The following is a 21,034-nucleotide window of genomic DNA, read 5'->3' as shown; positions in this document are numbered from 1 at the left end:
GTCATTATTATGAGAAATTTTTCATTATTATGAGATATTAAGTCGTTATGAGAATATTTCATTATTATGAGATATTAAGTCATTATTATGAGAAAATTCTCATTATTATTAGACATTAAGTCATTATTATGAGAAATCTTTCATTATTATGAGATATTAAGTCGTTATTATGAGAAAATTCTCATTATTATTAGACATGAAGTCATTATTATGAGAAATTTTTCATTATTATGAGACATTAAGTCGTTATTATGAGAAAATTCCATCATTATTATGGTGGCGAAATGGAATTCCATTCCAAACAAATACAGATACAGCAGCGTCATTGCCTTACGCACCTTTGGGGGCGTGGCCAGTTTGTCGGTTTCTGAGCATCTGAGCATCTCGTCACTGTGGGTGGAGTCTGAGTGACGTCTGAGGGTCATGTGACCGGCTCCAGCTGGACTAACCACTTAAACTTTTCCTGCTCCGGGACGGAATGTCTGAGCGATAAATCGAAACACCTTCAGAAATCTTGCGTGTTTGTTTTGTGTTTACTGCAAGACCCGTCTCGGATGTCTTTTTTTTTTAAGCTCATCTATTCTGAGAAAGTCAGCTCGTGGATGCTGTTGAGGAAAAGACTTTAAAGGACTGTTTAGTTTGTGTGTTGTGTTTCTCTGTGCCCAGTGAGAAGCGGATGCTGGTGTCAGACAGCGGCGGGGTAAGGGTGTGGTGTGGCTCTCCGGGATCAAACTTACCATTTAACATATTTCCCAAGAATGCTGTGGTAGTTTTAAGACTGAAAGTGCTGTTTTGGTTTGTTGTCATTCGTAAAAATAGGTTGTTTTCATGTTATGACCATTTTATAAACACACGTGTGCTGTGTCCATAGGTTTAAGAACCTTAACCAGGCCTGCTACTATTCTCAAACAGTCTTGAGTCCATATTGAACCAAGTGTTGTTTACAAACATGACATGACAAACTGTCAAAAGTGGCTTAATGAGCTGTGTGTGTCTGCAGGTTGATAGACCTAGAAGCAGAGCTGGAACCTGGCACAGAGTCTGGAGGAGGCCAAGGAGGAACAATGCTCCAGGAGGAGACCGAGACCCAGAGACGAGAAGCCTACAGCGTGTCTCGTCTACGAAGCTCTTCGATAGAAATTAAAGAGAAAGGCACGGAGTTCCTCAGAGAGCAGCTGGATGCTGCACAGAAGGTGAAAAAACAAAAGTCACATGCATGTTATACATGCAGAGAGACTGAATCTCTGATTGGGTGTCATGGTGGTGCAGTGGTTTGCAGTGTTGCCTCACAGGAAGCAAGTTCTGGGTTAAAACTTTTTGCTGACTAGGGCCTTTTTGCATGGAGTTTGCATTTCTCAGTCTTTCTTCCCACAGACATATCAATTAGGTCAACTGATACTCTGAATTGCCCCGAGGAGTCCTTCCATGCCAACTCACCAAGGGCCTCCCAGTTCATGTTATGGATTTTCTTGAAGGAACTCATGGGAAAATATGTATTAAATTCATGGGACTTTGCAAGATCCTATAGTTCTACTCCAACTATCCATCCATTATCTGTAGCTGCTTATCCTGTTCTGCAGGGTCGCAGGAAAACTGACTATGGGCGAGAGGCAGGGTGCACCCTGGACAAGTCACCAGGTTATCGCAGGGCTGATACAGAGACAAACAACCATTCACACTTACGGTCAATTTAGAGCCACCAATTAACCTAACCTGCATGTTTTTGGACTGTAGGGGAAGCCCACACAGACACAAGGAGAACATGCAAACTCCACACAGAAAGGCCCTCGTCAGCCGCTGGGCTCGAACCCAGGACCTTGTTGCTTGTGAGGCAACAGAGCTAACCACTCTGCCACCCTCCAACTATTATTTTACATACAACCCCGATTCCAAAAAAGTTGGGACAAAGTACAGATTGTAAATAAAAATGGAATACAATGATGTGGAAGTTTCAAAATTCCATATTCTATTCAGAATAGAACATAGATGACATACCAAATGTTTAAACTGAGAAAATGTATCATTTAAAGAGAAAAATTAGGTGATTTTAAATTTCATGACAACAACACATCTCAAAAAAGTTGGGACAAGGCCATGTTTACCACTGTGAGACATCCCCTTTTCTCTTTACAACAGTCTGTAAACGTCTGGGGACTGAGGAGACAAGTTGCTCAAGTTTAGGGATAGGAATGTTAACCCATTCTTGTCAAACGTAGGATTCTAGTTGCTCAACTGTCTTAGGTCTTTTTTGTCGTAACTTCCGTTTTATGATGCACCAAATGTTTTCTATGGGTGAAAGATCTGGACTGCAGGCTGGCCAGTTCAGTACCTGGACCCTTCTTCTACACAACCATGATGCTGTAATTGATGCAGTATGTGGTTTGGCATTGTCATGTTGGAAAATGCAAGGTCTTCCCTGAAAGAGACGTCGTCTGGATGGGAGCATATGTTGCTCTAGAACCTGGATATACCTTTCAGCATTGATGGTGTCTTTCCAGATGTGTAAGCTGCCCATGCCACACGCACTAATGCAACCCCATACCATCAGAGATGCAGGCTTCTGAACTGAGCGCTGATAACAACTTGGGTCGTCCTTCTCCTCTTTAGTCCGAATGACATGGCGTCCCTGATTTCCATAAAGAATTTCAAATTTTGATTCGTCTGACCACAGAACAGTTTTCCACTTTGCCACAGTCCATTTTAAATGAGCCTTGGCCCAGAGAAGACGTCTGTGCTTCTGGATCATGTTTAGATACGGCTTCTTCTTTGAACTATAGAGTTTTAGTTGGCAACGGCGGATGACACGGTGAATTGTGTTCACAGACAATGTTCTCTGGAAATATTCCTGAGCCCATTTTGTGATTTCCAATACAGAAGCATGCCTGTATGTGATGCAGTGCCGTCTAAGGGCCCGAAGATCACGGGCACCCAGTATGGTTTTCTGGCCTTGACCCTTACGCACAGAGATTCTTCCAGATTCTCTGAATCTTTTGATGATATTATGCACTGTAGATGATGATATGTTCAAACTCTTTGCAATTTTACACTGTCAAATTCCTTTCTGATATTGCTCCACTATTTGTTGGCGCAGAATTAGGGGGATTGGTGATCCTCTTCCCATCTTTACTTCTGAGAGCCGCTGCCACTCCAAGATGCTCTTTTTATATCCAGTCATGTTAATGACCTATTGCCAATTGACCTAATGAGTTGCAATTTGGTCCTCCAGCTGTTCCTTTTTTGTACCTTTAACTTTTCCAGCCTCTTATTGCCCCTGTCCCAACTTTTTTGAGATGTGTTGCTGTCATGAAATTTCAAATGAGCCAATATTTGGCATGAAATTTCAAAATGTCTCACTTTCGACATTTGATATGTTGTCTATGTTCTATTGTGAATACAATATCAGTTTTTGAGATTTGTAAATTATTGCATTCCGTTTTTATTTACAATTTGTACTTTGTCCCAACTTTTTTGGAATCGGGGTTGTGTGTGTGTATATATATATATATATATATATATATATATATATATATATATATATATATATATATATATATATATATTAGTGCTGTCAAAAATGTCGCGTTATTAACGCGTTAACTTGGCTCAATTTTAATGGCGATAATTTTTTTTATCGCGAAATTAACGCTCTGTGACATGATGCCACGCCCCGCACAGCCAGAGTCCTCTGCCCTCCCCCGAAGAGCCACGGTGCTCAACTTAAGTTTTTCGTTTTCCCATTGGCGGCTCCAGCCCCCACTTTGCAGTGGCTGTGACAAGACGTGTTATGCTCTGCAATAAAAAAAAAAAACATTGGCACAACCAGTGTTCGAACTATGCCGATATTTTCGGGGGGTCCCTTATTTTTCCTTGGGGGGGGTGCTTGCGCTTGTCTCAGAGCGCGGCTCTCCATCGCGCGCTCACTTCGGATATGCAAATGCTTCCCGTTACACACGATTGCTATGTCAATAAACATCATTTTGCCAATATTTTAGAGACCCCCCAACATTTCCCAAATCATGTTTTCAAGGGATCTCATGTCTGTTTCAGGGGATCTCGGATCCCCCGAGTACCCCCGTAGTTCGAACGGTGAGCAAGCCCATTCACTTTTTTATGCTGATAAGAGAATTACAATGGTTTTTCATGTGACAAAAATGTGCGATTAAATTGCGATTAATCGCGAGTTAACTATGACAGTCGCGACATTAATCGCGATTAAATATTTTAATCGCTTGACAGCACTAATATATATAATGCCCTAAAGATAATGTACAACATGTATCCATAGTTTTTGCTGAATGTTCACAGTAATCAAATGAATGAAAGAATTTTTTTTTTTTTAACCTGACTTAAGAATCTTTAATTTTCAGGAAGTAATGTCTCAACTAGTTTTTACTTTCTTGTAACCACAATGTGATTCTGTGTAGTATTACTGTAGTTCTGTCACATCCAGAAGTTATCCTGCATAAAAAAACAAATTGAGTCCTACAAATCTTGCTAAATATAGCTTCAGAGCTGAAAACCCATTTATAAAAGTAAATATAAGTGTTATGTTCAGTGTGTGTCTATACATACACACACCTTATTTATGTTATTATTCTTGAGGTATCTTGGGTTTTCAGTACAAATATCAACCCAGTCGAGTGAAAAATAAGTGAACAGTGATTCTTATAAATAAATATATTTGAGTGAATGAATCACAAAAATGATGAAAATGGCCAAATGTTAAAAAACTAAAAAGATATTTGGAGTAGAACAAAATGATCTTATAGGAGGATTAACGAGCCTCGCTTAGGTATCGATCACTAACAGTTATCAAGAACGGCGATCAAAGGCTCGATAAAATGACTGCTGACACTGCTAAACTTATCACCTAGTTAAAGCATACTGGTGACGTTTTTATACGCCCTGCACAACCCCGCCACATGATATAAATGATGTCATTGGTGATTTGCAACACATGAATGAACTGAATGGTGAAGTTTTAGAAAACATAGTGAGCCAGTGGGTGGACATTGACAACGATACACTGGTAACCCACCATCATTTCCATAACTGACAAAGAAATCATTGCCTCCATTCGTGATCTTTTAACTCAGTCAATGAACTGTGATAGTGACTCAGAAGGAGAGTTGTGATAAGGAGAATGCACCTAAAATTTCGCATATAACCTGAGTGTTTGGTGTGACAAGTGGGTTCATTTCAGTATTATGAACACTTTGGTATAACAAATGATTTGGACCATTAGGGGTTTGTTATAGCAGGCTTAGTGTATACGTCACTCATCTGCTAGATTGCTACTCACAAAAGACGAACATGGACGCCCCCCCCTTAGCTTGAATACATGAAGGTAGAAAATGATGTAATTCTCATCTCTGACTTTCTACTTCTGAGGTTGAATGCAGCATAAGTCTGTACTCATTAATGTTGTCTAGAAACTAGCTTTAAGCCGAGTACTGAAACTGATGTGTGACCTGGCATTCACACACCTTCTAACCAGGAGTTTGAGCATTCACATATGCCAGAGATGAAACTGATACATTTTGCGTTGTGGTATGCAGCTTTGGTGAATACGGACTCTGAAGTTACAGTCCAGCTTAACAGTCAGCTATTCTGTACACTTAATGTTTTGTTAATATTTCCTGCAGGAGTTGAAGCTAAAGGGGGAGGAATGTGAGCGACTATCTCATGTGAGAAACCAGCTGGAGCAGGAACTAGAGGAATTGACTGCAAGTCTCTTTGAGGTAAACAGGTTCATTAATATCATAGGACATACTCCGATGTGACAGTCAGTAGCAGAGCCTAATCTAGGGTGTGTAATGCGTGATAATACGCGTTTTTTATCTGTCTGTCGCACATCCACTTTTTGGGCACGAGTGATATCGCATATCTGTTCATTTTGTCGCGCATTTATAAGTAGAGCGTGTAGTCGCGTTTTACTGAATCTTGTGCGTATCAATTTGTCAGCACCAGCTAGCAAGCACTGCGGTAAATATAGCGTTGTTTACACACCAATCAGAAAATATCGGAAAGGACCGAAGTATTCCGAATGGTTTATTTAGCGGGTAAAACAGTTTTGTGAACTATTATATCATTGGTCACTGAACCAGAAGACAGTGTATCTCAACCAATCGTGTGAAGTGTTTTAAAAATACCCAAAAGCACATGGCATATCGTTCTGTCTCATCCAAACATAACAATGTCAAAATGCGTGGTCACGTTGAAAGACCTTTGGATGAAAAAAGGAAACAAAACAAAGACACAGAAGTGACACAGAAGTGAGTATTATGTTACAGTTTTTCTCAAATGCTAAAACACATTTCACAAACGTTTCCTCTATGTTCCCCAATGTCTAAACACAACACCCTTTTCTAAAGCTACATAAACACAACCACACCTTCTCACTTCAAAACTAAAACTTTCACACCAAAAGAGCAGCTCGAAGCTTTCAAAAATGTAAACACTATACACATCATTACACACTACAGCAAAACAATTGAAAACACAATGCTCAATTTGTGAGAAGGTTCTTTGTTTCATAACTGCCAATGCATATTTTTTGAAACTTTACAGTAATGGATCTTAGATCTCTGTAGAGGATTAAGCATTTAGATTTGTGAGTTTCATATGAAGAGTATAAATCTATAGAAAATACTGCATGTACACTACTGTAACACAACTCAATGCAAAAACAGAATCTATTGCACACAACAGTACTCTTGAAAACATGTTCAGGGTGTGAAGTTTTTTTATTTACTTTATTCACACCACACACACACCACAATCACTGTGCGGCATCATGTCGCTGAGCTGCATCGGGCCGCATCACCTCATCCACATCGCAGGCTATATTGTCTCTTGCCAGGCACCGCGGGAAAAACGCCCTGGAATGGCGCATCCATCCTTGGAAGGCCTCCACTGGGATGTCACCACAGGCCAGCTCCATTGCCCTTAGGAGGTTCTCTCTAGTGTATGGTTGTCTGTCATAAACCTTCCATCTCCATGATGAGAAGAACTCCTCTATAGGGTTCAGGAAAGGGGAGTAGGGTGGCAGACAGACGGTTAAAAACTGGTTACTGTTGGTGGTGAACCACTCTCTGATTTGGTTTATTCTGTGGAAGTGGACATTGTCCCAAATGATCACCTAAATGGGATGTGCGGGCCCAGGATGGTGGTGTTGGCGGTCCAGGAGGATGTCTCTTAGCTCCTCTAGGAAGGTGAGGAGACGTTGGGTGTTGTAAGACCCAAGGACAGCATGCCGGTGGACAAGCCCCTCCGAACCCATGGCCGCACAAAGAGTAGTATTACCCCCCCGTTGGCCAGGAACCTCAGTGATGGCTCTTTGGCCAATGATGTTACGGCCTCTTTGCCTTCGTTTCTGCAGGTTGAAGCCAGCCTCATCCAGGAAGAGGTACTCATGAGGTCTGGCCATCGCGTCCAACTGTAATATCCTCTGTGAAAATGTGAAAGTGCACAGGTGTTCAGAACAACAGTCAATCAGGTAGCACAGTATTGTCCAGAAGTAATGTAGGCCACTGAGCAACACAGTATGTCCACTAACTGTACTGTGAAGATGGATGTATACTTACTTGCACATACTCGTAACGTAGGTCTTTGTGTCGCGCAGAGTTGCACTCAAAGGGAACCCTACAGACCTGTTTCATCCGCATCTTTTGGCGCCGGAGAACTCGGTCTATTGTGGCCAAGCTGACATCATCAATGCTCTCAAAGTTGACATTATCAGCAATGACTTTGTCTCTGATCTCCCGGAGTCTGATGAGGTTGTTCTCACGAACCATATCCACAATGAGGGTTTCTTGTGCCACTGTAAATATGGCAACCCTCCCACCTCTATGTGGCATTCTTTCAACTCTAAAGAAAGAAACATGTGTTGTCAATTGACATGTTTTACAATAACAATTGATTTGAAACCAATAGACTACTTTCACAGGCTTGTAAAACTGTATTGTGACAAAGAAAGCAATAGAGTACAATACCTGTTGTGTTGTCTGAATGCCCTGATAATGGTGGCCACGGTGAACCTACTCAGGTTTGGACGGACTCTTAGTCCTGCTTCAGCCATTGTCATGCCATGGACAATGACATGGTCAATGACTGTTGCTCGCATCTCGTCCATAATGATGGTGCGAGGTTGTCTTGCTCTCCCTCCTGGACCTTGTCCTCTCCCTCCTGGACCTTGTCCTCTCCCTTGTTGGCCGCCTCCTCTTCCTTGTTGGCCTGCACCTCTTCCTCCTCTGATTTGAACTCCACATCCTCATTGGCCTGCTCCTCTTCTTCCATGGCCAGCTCTTCTCCCTCCATGATCAGCTCCTCTCCCTCCTCTGACTCGAATTCCTCTTCCCCTGACTCTGCCTTCATCCATTGTGTTTGTTTGGAATCTTCAGCAAACTGTGCACTCTGAACTTGCTTTTATACATGTGGTCACAGCATTAGCAACAAGTGTCTTCAATTTTGAGCCGTTGTGTGTAATTAATGACGCCAGGTGTGTTCACTGTGTTCAAATATTGCTGACTGTGGCAAGCATTTTGCATCACATGAGCTTTCATTTGAGAATATGAGCAGAGTTCTTTTGCAACTTGTGTTTTAGCAAGGAAAAATGTGTTTAGATTTATGAGAATGGAGGATTGTGTTTTGTGAATTGTGTCTTCATGTGAAATGTGTTTATGATATTGGCAAATGATGGCTAGATTTAGTAAATGTGTTTAGACAATTGGTCATTTGGTTTAGAGGACTGGCTTTTGTGTTTTAGCATTTGAGAAAAACTGTATTACCGGTAATCATATTCAAATAGTAAAGGTGCTTAGTTAATATATAAGACATATAAGTTTGTGTACAAATATGATCTTAGAGTAATTATATGACAGTGTGAAGACATACTAAGTCATTTGATTCTGATTGATAATGGTTTTTGAAGTTTGAATTTGATATTATTTTCCTAATGCCAATATACAATTAGTTTGATAATGTTTGGTATTATGTAAGTTTTATTTAAAAATATTATGAAATATATTTAATCTGTTCTTGTGTAATTGTAGGTACTATAAGATTGTAAATGATAGAGATTATATACTTTTCAGGAAGTCTGAATTTTGAGATTATCTCCAGTTATTTATGTCAAAATCTCGTTTAAACATAGGTAGATTGTTTAATGTTTTTCACTTTCATGAAAGGTGGTCTGAACAAAAATATGATAGCATTTTTAAATATTTGATAGTGATTTTATTTTATTCAGAAAGTCAGATTTTTCATCTTATTATTAATTAATAGCGGCAAGACTACATGGATTTTAGACTTAACTATATCAAATGATGTAATATTAACCTAGTCATATTTGAAATGCAACATTATACTACTGGTGGTCAAATTGGTAAAAATAGGCTAGTCACATGATTTATAGTAAAACAGTAACCTAGTCATATAACAGAAAACTAGTCATATTTGTAAGGTTTTGCAGTATATAATTCTTCATATAGTTTTTGATCTAAAATCTTTACATTTTTAAAGTTCAGATCTGATCATAATGTTTGTGCAATACTATAAACTGTGGATAAGTGTTTGCTGATATGGTTTTTATATCACTGTATTAAAGGATATGTATAGTGCCATAATTATGATATTATATAGATTAACATCTGATATGAATGTTTGTTACATGTATTTAGTTTTATTAATAAAACTGTTCTGTTTATAGATGTACTCTTGAAAATATCTACCAATGTATTACTTATTTTTCTGTCCCCACTAACTAGAACAAATGAGGGATATTTATACCCATGTTAATATTTTCTGTCCCTTGTTTCTACAACTAGTGAGGGATCTGTCCCCTATTTTCAAATTCCTAGAATAGGCATGATAGTAGTATCATCCTATTTACAACCCGATTTCCAGACAAGTTGGGATATTTTCCATAATGCAATAAAAACAAAAATGTGATGTTAATTCATGTGAACCTTTATTTAACTGACACAAGTACAAAGAAAAGATTTTCAATAGTTTTACTGACCAGCTTAATTGTATTTTGTAAATATCAACAAAGCTAGAATTTGATGCCTACAACACATTCAAAAACAGTTGGGACAGAGGCAAAATAAGACTGAAAAGTTTATAAGATATTCAAGTAACACCATTTTGAAAGAGTCTACAAAAAGCAGGTTAATTGGTAACATGATTGGGTATAAAAGGAGCAGCACCAAAGGCTCAGTCTTTGCAAGCAAGGATGGGTTGTGGCTCACCCCTTTGTGCCAAAATCTGTGAGAGAATTGTTAGTCAATTCAAAAAGAACATTTCTCAATGCAAGATTTTAGGTCTTTCAAAATCTATAGTGCGTAATATTGTGAAAAGATTCAGGGAATTTGGAGACAGCTCAGTGAGTAAAAGGCAAGGTTGGAAATGTTGAATGTGTGTGACCTTCAAGCCCTCAGGCAGAACTGCCTGAGAAACTGTCATGGGGTCATTCCATGTCAATTCACACACCCTCCCCAGTGACACCTCTTCAATTTGCCTGATATTTATTTTATTAGTGCCTTATGATGTCAAAAGAAAGAATCCAAAATTTTAGCTTCTTAGATGGAACGGTTTTTGAATTTTGGCCCTTCAAAGTTTGGGTGCCACGCCCACTTTTGGGGTCCGGGAATTGTACATTTAATTTGCAAGCATTTTTGGAGGCCCATATCTTTTGTTCTAAGGGGAATATAGACCTGTAAATTGCTATATCTATGTATTCTGGCCCTGTCTATCTGATCCTGCACCTAAAAATAGCACAAGTTTACTAACTTTATAGATATTAACCCCTTAATAGTGGATTTTTTTTAATGACACAAATTTTTTTTGACATTTCAGGGGTCCATATCCTGGAAAGTTTTTGTGTTGATAGGGTTTAAACTGATTTATCATATTTGGGAACTCTACTGTGTACTTGGAGAGTTTTAGGGCACTCAGAGGTTTGATGGGGGTACAGGAGGGCCCCAAATATGGCTTTGGGACAAAATTACCGTTTGGTACGCCCTACTTCAGGCCATTAGTTGGCCATGTGGGCACATGATGACTGGAATGAACCTTTAACCCTGTCAACAGACACCTTTTATCAAACTTTTAAGCCAATAAAAACTTTGATTATCCAACTCCTTCAATATAAACTAAGCATTTGTATATGGTACTATTTTTGCATATTTTCTGAAAAATCCTAAGTCCGGAAAGTAGGTCAACTGTTGTTTTGACTGCCTATTCATGTTTAAGGTAGTAAAAGCACACCCATGTAGTGATTTTAATCTATGGGAAGATTATTTATACACAATACCCCATTAGTTATATTGACAATTATAAGGGATAAACCCTTTCCCGGCTGTTTCACGATGCTGTTTTTTTTTATATTTGACACCTTTCCCTGTATCCAACCAAACTCTGACCACTATACACTTAATAGCTAAATGCATCTTTCAAATAGGAAAGGGAAAGATGCAAACAAGGGGATGATCCCAAGAAAAACATCCAGGTTGCTTTCCTAAATTTGTTTTGACATCCGATCTGGAAGTTAAACCTAGACTCATCAGGTTTTTTTATATTATAATTTCCCCTTTTTACTAATTGATTTGCTAATTTTCCCCACATGAGTGGCTCGGGGCCCCTTCCCCTTTTCTTGAAAGAAAAAAAAAAACCCTGATGAGTCTAGGTTTAACTTCCAGATTGGATGTCAGAACAAATGTAGTAAAGCAACCAGGATGTTTTTCTTGGGATCATCCCCTTGTTTGCATCTTTCCCTTTCCTGTTTGAAAGATGCATTTAACTATTAAGTGTATAGTGGTCAGAGTTTGGTTGGATACAGGGAAAGGTGTCAAATGTAAAAAAACCAGCATCGTGAAACAGCCGGGAAAGGGTTTATCCCTTATAATTGTCAATATAACTAATGGGGTATTGGGTATAAATAATCTTCCCATAGATTAAAATCACTATATGGGTGTGCTTTTACTACCTTAAACATGAATAGGCAGTCAAAACAACAGTTGACCTACTTTCCGGACTTTGCATATTTTCTGAAAAATCCTAAAATAGTACCATATACGGGGCAGCACGGTGGTGTAGTGGTTAGCGCTGTCGCCTCACAGCAAGAAGGTCCTGGGTTCGAGCCCCGGGGCCGGCGAGGGCCTTTCTGTGTGGAGTTTGCATGTTCTCCCCGTGTCCGCGTGGGTTTCCTCCGGGTGCTCCGGTTTCCCCCACAGTCCAAAGACATGCAGGTTAGGTTAACTGGTGACTCTAAATTGAGCGTAGGTGTGAGTGTGAATGGTTGTCTGTGTCTATGTGTCAGCCCTGTGATGACCTGGCGACTTGTCCAGGGTGTACCCCGCCTTTCGCCCGTAGTCAGCTGGGATAGGCTCCAGCTTGCCTGCGACCCTGTAGAAGGATAAAGCAGCTAGAGATAATGAGATGAGATGAGTACCATATACAAATGCTTAGTTTATATTGAAGGAGTTGGATAATTAAAGTTTTTATTGGCTTAAAAGTTTGATAAAAGGTGTCTGTTGACAGGGTTAAAGGTTCATTCCAGTCATCATGTGCCCACATGGCCAACTAATGGCCTGAAGTAGGGCGTACCAAATGGTAATTTTGTCCCGAAGCCATATTTGGGGCCCTCCTGTACCCCCACCAAAGGTCTGAGTGCCCTGAAACTCTCAAAGTACACAGTAGAGTTCCGAAATATGATGATAAATCAGTTGAAACCCCATCAACATAAAAACTTTCCAAGATATGGACCCCCAAAATGTCAAATTGTGTCATTTAAAAAAATCCACTTTTAAAGTGCTGATGACACGAACATGACTCTATGCAATTTCTTAAATAAACTATACAACATGGCAAACGTTAGATTTCTGTTATAATTACGTGAAAAGAAGCTGTTACGCGAATATCCAACTTTTAATTGCACAGCGCAAGAAAACTGGGTCCGTGGCTCGCGGCCTTGTTGTGACGTCAGCGGAAGAACACGCTGCGGTTCACTGGCTGTTCTACTCAATGGAAATGGCGCATGAAAACGCCGGTGAACTTTCTAGTGCTAGCTCTTCAACCAAATACTGGTACTTTAAGCAGTGATCATGATGGCATGATTTTATCTGATTTTAAATAAATGAGATTGATAATAATGTGAATGTTCACAACTAGTACATACAAACTCTGCAGCTTCTGATTCAGCAGCTGCGTCATACTCCGCAAAAACATCAGCAAGAACCTACAATATAAATGGAAATGCAATACACTAAGCTCAAATGACTTTTGGAAAGGATAATTTCTAAATTTTTTCTACATATTCTTGAAGTCGGTCATCGGGGTACTTGCTACCGTTCCCTAACAACGCATGGCAAAGGGTAAAGTGTAGTGTTGCTACGAGTACTTGCTAAAGCCTCCGGTGGAAGATCCTCGATGTGCTGATAAGACATACAGTTCTATATAACACGCAAGTGTCACGATAATCACAAAACAGATGCAAATTGTTAAAATACCTAATTTTTAAGCAATCGTGTATTGATCTCTTCCGAATAGAATCTATGATAGCCTACCCTCTTTACCCTTTGCCTCTCGTTGCTAGGCGGCAGTTACATGAAAGCCGCATGCTTTCACAAGCAAATACATGACTGATATCACGCCGACTTTATGATTACATTTATGATTATCATGAATGTGTACTCTATGATGTGTACTCTGTGAGCGCTCTGGAGCGAGTCACTTCCAAGATGGCCACGCAGACCGCATGGTTACTATTTTTAGCATCATGTCTGAGCACTCTATAGCTCTACGTACCTTTATCTTATGTCGTTTCTCAACACATGTTCTGACAGGAGGACTGTCTTTGGAGGAGTCGGCTTGTCCCAGGCGACTGCTGGATCTGGCATAGCTACTAGTAGACCCCCTCCGGAATACTGTAGGCACTGCTGATGGTACTAACACACGTTTGTGCTGAACTGAACACCCAAGAGATTCCTTTAAGCTGGGAAGGGTGTCAAAACAATCCAAATCGAAGTGTTCAGAGCACAGGACGGATGTTGGTGAGGGCTCCCACTTGTCACGAGTGCGCCTGACTTGCCTCACCCACTTCGCATGCAGCTCGGGATCTCTGGGAAACTTGAATAAACTTACCCCATCCTTGTGGGTTTTGGAGCAAAAGCCGGCAACACAACGCGAAGGCATAACTATATATATATATATATATATATATATATATATATATATATATATATATAATATAAATGTCTAATAAAAATACTAATACTGATAAACTGAACACCTGCCGCATCAACAACAAACTGGTAAGTTAGGAGGAAGGTTCTTTCGCTGACGTCATATAGCTCCTCCTCCTCTTTCGTCTCCTGGGTGCTGCAGCCCCATCAAATTTGCCCAAATAGCCGCGTTTTTTATCATAACTTGTAAAATAGGCGTCTTCGTGAATTAATATATGGATCATCGGGAATTACTTTTTGTTATAAAACATCGCCAAAGATGTCAAAAACGTGTCATCAGCACTTTAAGGGGTTAATATCTATAAAGTTAGTAAACCTGTGCTATTTTTAGGTACAGAATCTGATAGACAGGGCCAGAATACATAGATATAGCAATTTACAGGTCTATATCCCCCTTAGAACAAAAAATATGGGCCTCCAAAAATGCTTGCAAATTAAGTGTGCAATTCCTGGACCCCAAAAGTGGGCGTGGCACCCAAACTTTGAAGGGCCATAACTCAAACGTTCGAGCTAGGAAGCTAAAATGTTGGATTCTTTCATTTGACATCATAAGGCACTAAGAAAATAAAAATAAGGCAAATTGAAGAGGTGTCACTGGGGAGGTTTTGGGCATTTGTGTGAATTGACATGGAATGACCCCATGGTAATGTGACAAATATAGCCATGTGGGTTCGGGAGTACTTTGGAAAACTGTTGTCACTTAACAGTCTGCCGCTGCATCCAGAAATGCAACATGAAACTGTATTATGCAAAGAGGAAGCCATTCATCAATTCTATGCAGAAACGACGCCAATTTCTCTGGGTGCGAACTCCTCTCAGATGGACCAAAAGACAGTGGACATGTGTGCTGTGGTCAGAGGAGTCAACATTTCAGCTTGTTTTCGGGAAAACCGGACGTTGAGTTCTCGGTGCCAAAGGTGAACACGACCATCCAGTTTATCAGAGAAAGGTGCAAAAGCCAGCATTTGTGATGGTATGGGGGTGCATTGGTGCCCACAGCATGGGCGAGTTGCATGTGTGTGAAGGTACCACTGATGTATTGGGGCATATATTGGGATTTTAGGGAGACATATTCATCAAGGCAACATCTCTTCCTGGGAGATCAGCAGGACAATGCCAGGCCTCATTCTGCACGGGCTACAACAGCGTGGCTTCATAGACCCAGAGTGCGTGTGCTTGACTGGCCTGCTGCCAGTCCGGATCTGTCTCCTATTGAGAATGTATGTGGCATCAGGAAGAGGAGAATCAGACAACAGTGACCACAGACTGTTGAGCAGCTGAAGTCTTGTATCAAGCAAGAATGGACACAAATTCCAATTGCAAAACTGCAACAATTAGGATCCTCAGTTCCCATATGATTTGTAGCAATTCTGACGGGTGGGTGGAGCACAGGACGGCAGGCCAGAACTGAGTTCAACAAAACTTTTATTTTCCACTTTTCAGTGTACTTATTTTCCACTCTCCCAGCCACACACAAGGCATCTGGTTGGGGAGAGAGCTCCCTTCCTCTGCCCTCTTTCTCCTTACGTAGGGCGCGGTCACTGGGGAAAACACATGTTAACTGACATCAGGTGCAGTGATTTTCTGCCACTTACCTTCCCTGACTCCGCCCTCCGGTCACAAACCGACGCTTGACCATGCCCCCGCTGCCACATACCCCCACTGCCCGACTCAGGCCGGGCGGCCATCTGGCCTGCAGCCGACACCACCCCCAGTGGGACAGGAAGTCTGCCACGACCATCTGTGCCCCCGGCCTGTGGATCACCTTGAAGTTAAAGGGCTGGAGTGCCAGATACCAACAGGTGATCCGCGCGTTGGCATCCTTCATGTGGCATCCTTCATGTGGCATCCTTCATCCTTCATTCGGAGGGCGAGGACCGCCCACTTGATGGCTAGGCACTCTTTCTCGATGGTGCTGTATCGCCCCTCATGCACCGACAGCTTTCTGCTGATATACAGCACTGGACGATCCTCCCCCTCCACCTCCTGGGACAAAACAGCCCCCAGCCCTCTGTCTGACATGTCTGTCTGCAACATAAAGGGGAGAGAAAAGTCAGGGGAGTGTAACAGTGGCCCCCCACACAGTGCAGCCTTCACCTCAGAAAAAGCCCGCTGGCATTGCTCCATCCACTGGACCGGATCTGGTGCCCCCTTTTTCGTGAGATCAGTCAGCGGGCTGGTGACATCCGAATAATTAGATATAAACCTCCGATAGTAGCCAGCCAGCCCCAGAAACTGTCTCGCCCCCTTTTTGGTCTTTGGCCTTGGGCAGGCCGCAATCGTTGCCGTCTTGTTAATTTGGGGACGCACCTGCCCATTGCTCAAGTGGAAGCCCAGATACCGTACTTCCAATCGCACACTTCGAGTTGGCCGTGAGACCCGCTTGCCTCAGCGACCTAAGGACGGCCCTTAGGTGTTCTAAATGTCGCGGCCAGTCATTACTATAGATTATGATATCCAAGTACGTGGCCGCATTGGGGGTGGAGGACCCTGTGCATAAGCCACTGGAACGTAGCGGGCGCCCCAAACAGCCCAAAAGGAAGTGTAACAAATCGGTGTAAGCCAAATGGTGTGGAAAAGGCAGTTTTTTTTTTTCTCAGGATAGTGGAGTCAAGGGGATCTGCCAATAACCATTTGTTAAATCCAGTGTCGAGTAAAAGCGAGCCGTGCCTAGTTGATCCAGCAACTCATCAATACGAGGCATTGGGTATGCATTGAATTTAGACACTGCATTGACTTTTCTATAGTCTACACAGAACCGGACCCACCCGTTGGCCTTGGGAACCAAGACCACCGGGCTGCTCCAGTCACTGTGGGACTCCTCGACGATGCCCATTTCGAGCATGGCCTCAAGTTCTTCCTGAACCACTTTTTTCTTGTGTTCGGGTAGCCTGTAAGGGTGGCTGTGCACTAACACCCCCAGGGGCGTCTCGATGTGGTGTTCTATGAGGTCGGTGTGGCCGGGCAGGGGCGAGAACACGTCCGAAAATTCGGTCTGCAACTGGGCAACCTCCGTGAGTTGGGTCGGGGAGAGGTGGTCTCCACAGGGGACCGGAGAGGTACGCGATGTCAATGTTCCCTTTTGAACCTCCAGCCCTAGCTCTGCCTTCTCTGGAACCACTGACACCAGTGCCATGGGGACCTCCTCATTCCAGAGTTTGAGCAGACTGAGGTGGTAAATCTGTAGCGCCCCAACCCTGTCCGTTCGCCTCACCTCATAGTCGACGTCCCCGACTCGCTGTGTGACCTCAAAGGGTCCTTGCCACTTGGCGATCAATGTGGGCAACAGTACGAGTACTTTATCTCCCGGTGCGAACTCCCTAAGGCGCGTACCCCTGTCATACAGGCGGGTTTGCCGTTCTTGGGCCTGCCGCAAATTCTCCTGGGTTAAGTGTGTGAGTGTGTGGAGTTTTGCATGCAGGTCAATAACGTATTGAATTTCATTTTTGCTGGGGGAAGGTCCCTCCTCCCAATTTTCTCGCAGTACATCTAGGATGCCGCATGGCTTACGCCCATATAATAATTAGAATGGGGAGAACCCTGTGGAGGCTTGTGGGACCTCTCGCACTGCAAATAACTGGTTCGAGCCATTTATCCCAATTGCTTGCATCCTCGCGAACAAATTTTTTAATTATATTCTTGAGTCTGCAATTGAACCGTTTGACTAAACCGTCCGTTTGTGGGTGATTAAATGCTGGTGCGGATCGGTTTAATTCCCAATAACCCATACAGTTCGCTCAGTGTGTGTGACACAAAAGAGGTGCCTTGATCAGTCAGAATCTCTTTGGGGATTCCGACTTGGGAGATGACGCAGAAGAGCACCTCTGCAATACTGCGTGCTGAGATATTGCCAAGAGGCACTGCTTCCAGGTATCGTGTTGCACAGTCCACCAGAACTAAAATAAAGTGATACCCTCGTGTTGACCAGTCTAATGGCCCGACGAGATCCATCCCAATTCTTTCGAACGGGGTCTCGATTAATGGTAGAGGGCGCAAAGGCGCTTTTGGAATGGCCGCTGGATTTACTAACTGGCATTCGCGGCATGCCGTACACCACCTACGGACATCGCCGCGAATCCCTGGCCAATAGAACCGGGCCATTATTCGGGCTAGTGTCTTATCCTGTCCCAAGTGTCCAGCCATGGGATTAAAGTGAGCCGCCGGGAATACCAATTCCCGGCGGCTCTTTGGAATCAAAAGCTGTGTAATTGGCTCCTTAGTCTGAGTGTCCTGCGTCACTCGATATAATCTATCTCTCATAATGGAGAAATAGGGGAAGGACGGGGTGGCGTTTGGCTGAAGCGTTTGACCATCGATTACTCTCACTTGTCAAACGCATGCCGCAGAGTCTCGTCTCGTGACTGTTCTAACGGGAAATCTGCAAGGGATTCCCTGAGAGAGGGAGGAGGAGCCTGTGGCTCCTCGTTCTGACGCGGAGATGACATAGACGGCTCTGTGACAGCTGCTCCCGCCAATGCCACACCGGGACCTCCCCCTGCTGAACTACGGCAGGCCCCACTCTTCACTAAATGCCTCATTAACTCCCGAAATCCTGGCCAATCAGTCCCCAAAATTAACGAGTGGGTAAGGCGAGGATTAACTGCTTCCTTTACACTAAATTTTTCCCCTCGAAAAAGAATGTGGACCGACACTAAAGGGTAGTTGTGAACGTCCCCGTGCGCACACAACACCTTCACCAATTGTGCTTCCCCCAATGCCTCGTCTTGCACCAGGTTTTGGTGGATTGAGGTCTGATTACAGCCAGAGTCCACCAACACCTGATATGTATCCCCTTGGACACTCACCGGTATGCGATACACTCCAGCCCGATCGAGGGCGGCTCCTGGTGCGTCGGGGATCCGAACCAATGTGCCCACCTCCATTGTCGAGCACTGCTGCTGGAGGTGCCCTGGCTCCCCGCAGCGCCAGCAAACCGGCCTGGGCTTTCTCTCTGCACCGGTACTCTGGGGCTCACTCACCTGAGGGGGGTGGGGGAGAGAGACAGACATGGAAGTGGGAAACGGGATGGCACTGTGGGTGCGGCGGGCCAGCTGGGGTGGAGCCGGCCCCTGCCTCCGTGGTGGGGGAACAGGGCAAGGACGAGACACCGAAGGGGGGGAGCGAGAGAGAGAGGGGGAGAAGAGGAGATCTGCTGTCCTGCCGTTGGAACAGCTGCCAAATGGTCCTCCGCCAGCTCGATGGCCTGATCCAGCGATGCCGGACGATGGCACTGGACCCACTCTGTGGTCCCTTCAGGTAGTCGGGCGATGAACTGTTCCAGTACCACCAGATCGACGATTCCCTCGGCGTCGCGGTTGTCAGCCCTCAACCACCGCCAGCAGGCGTCCCGGAGTTGCTGGCCAAACGCGAACAGCCGGCCGACTTCCTCCAGGCGCAGGGCGCGGAAGCGCTGTCGATGTTGTTCGGGGGTGCACCCCCACATGCTGGAGGATGGCCCGCCGGAGGTCCGCGTAGACCAGCCGGCTGTCGGCGGGAGCCCTACACGCTGGAAGATGGCCCGCCGGAGGTCCGTGTAGACCAGCCGGCTGTTGGCGGGGAGCTGTAGCGCGGCTACAGGGGGAGGAGGCGCGCCGTTCCACCGGCCAGCCCGAGGCCTCTGCTGCCTGCTCAAAGAGCGTGAGGAAGGCCTTGGGGTCGTCGTACGGGCCCATCTTTGTTAGGGTGAGGTGGGGAGGGCCCGTGGAGGTGGTGGACCCCGCCGACACGAGGAGGTGCCGGAACGCCTGACTATCTTCCTGCTGCGCCAGCACCAGGGCCTTGAACCTTTGCTCCTGCTCCTTCCGGAGGGCGATTAGCACCTGGTGCTGGCTCTGCTGGGCCGTGGCGAGGGCGTGGACCCGGTCCGCGAAGGGGGAGGACTCCATGGGGCTGTTCTTTTGTGCTCTGCTCCCGGGTTTTGGCAACACTGTAGCAATTCTGATGGGTGGGTGGAGCACAGAAGGACGGCAGGCCAGAACTGAGTTCAACAAAACCTCTTTTATTTTCCACTTTTCAGTGTACTTATTTTCCACTCTCCCAGCCACAAGTGCGTGCACACGCAAGGCGTCTGGTTGGGGAGAGAGCTCCCTTCCTCTGCCCTCTCTCTCTCTCTCTCTCTCTCTCTCCCCTTATATAGGACGCAGTTGCTGGGGAAGACACACAAAACACACGTTAACTGACATCAGGTGCAGTGATTCTGCCACTTACCTTCCCTGACTCCACCCTCCAGTCACAAACCGACGCTTGACCACGCCCCGGCTGCCACAGATTAAAACGTTATTAAAGGAAAGGTGACATAATATAATGGTAATAATGCCTCTGTTCCAACTTTTTTTTCAGTGTGTTGTAGGCATCAAATTCTAACTTCATTTATATTTATAAAATACCAAAAAGTTGGTCAGTAAAACTATTGAAAATCTTTGTACTTTTTTCATTTAAATAAAGGTTCGCAGGAATTAACAAATCACACTTTTTTTTTATTGCATTTTGGAAACTATCACAATTGTTTCTGGAGATGGGGCTGTAATGTATAGTTTTTAAAGCAGGAATGAGAGATTGAGTATACCAATAATGTATTAATGTGACTACATTATTTGTTACTCACCTGAGACCTGAACTCACTTCTCCAGGAGGCTCACAAGATGGTGCGGGAAGCCAATGTTAAACAGGCAACTGCTGAAAAGCAACTGAAAGAAGCACAGGGCAAGGTAGTGTCTTATTTTATTCTTTATGTCCGTGCAACTGTAAATCCATCCTTAAAATCAGTCTCAGCTGTGCACTTTTTTCCTTTT

General features: G+C 43.7%; 2 protein-coding genes across 4 annotated transcripts in view; one reads left to right on the top strand and one right to left on the bottom strand.

Moving 5' to 3' along the window:
* The first annotated feature begins 432 nt into the window (after positions 1-432).
* The window catches only part of rab3il1 (RAB3A interacting protein (rabin3)-like 1), a 31,472-nt gene continuing 10,870 nt past the window's right edge, over positions 433-21,034 (top strand). Inside the window, exons 1-4 of the mRNA XM_060914544.1 lie at positions 433-700; positions 1,001-1,193; positions 5,646-5,741; positions 20,873-20,950. Coding sequence (XP_060770527.1) covers positions 1,065-1,193; positions 5,646-5,741; positions 20,873-20,950 — 303 coding nt within the window. The 5' untranslated portion in view covers positions 433-700; positions 1,001-1,064. The remainder of the gene's footprint in view (positions 701-1,000; positions 1,194-5,645; positions 5,742-20,872; positions 20,951-21,034) is intronic.
* Positions 6,728-20,947, bottom strand: LOC132881731 (uncharacterized). 3 transcript variants are annotated; one of them, XM_060914546.1, is made up of 4 exons: positions 20,848-20,947; positions 7,995-8,424; positions 7,587-7,869; positions 6,728-7,450 (listed from the first exon to the last, which is right to left on the bottom strand). In XM_060914546.1, the coding sequence occupies exons 2-4, from the start codon at positions 8,132-8,134 to the stop codon at positions 7,142-7,144; spliced, it is 732 nt and encodes a 243-aa protein (XP_060770529.1). In that variant the 5' UTR covers positions 8,135-8,424; positions 20,848-20,947; the 3' UTR covers positions 6,728-7,141. The 3 variants fall into 3 exon arrangements, with proteins under 3 accessions (XP_060770529.1, XP_060770530.1, XP_060770531.1); XM_060914547.1 differs by having other exon boundaries at positions 7,995-8,420; positions 20,848-20,943; XM_060914548.1 differs by lacking the exon at positions 20,848-20,947 and having other exon boundaries at positions 6,728-7,017; positions 7,142-7,450; positions 7,995-8,841.

This window comes from Neoarius graeffei, chromosome 2 (assembly GCF_027579695.1).
Source record: "Neoarius graeffei isolate fNeoGra1 chromosome 2, fNeoGra1.pri, whole genome shotgun sequence".
In the NCBI taxonomy this organism is placed as follows: Eukaryota; Metazoa; Chordata; class Actinopteri; order Siluriformes; family Ariidae; genus Neoarius; species Neoarius graeffei.
This window is presented reverse-complemented; position numbering and strand designations above follow the sequence as displayed.

Coding starts and splice junctions, on each gene's coding strand:
- LOC132881731 (XM_060914546.1), bottom strand. CDS start 8,134: ATGGACGAGATGCGAGCAACAGTCATTGACCATGTCATTGTCCATGGC. Junction 7,870..7,994: donor GCATTCAGACAACACAACAG/GTATTGTACTCT, acceptor TTCTTTCTTTAG/AGTTGAAAGAATGCCACATA. Junction 7,451..7,586: donor TACGTTACGAGTATGTGCAA/GTAAGTATACAT, acceptor ACATTTTCACAG/AGGATATTACAGTTGGACGC.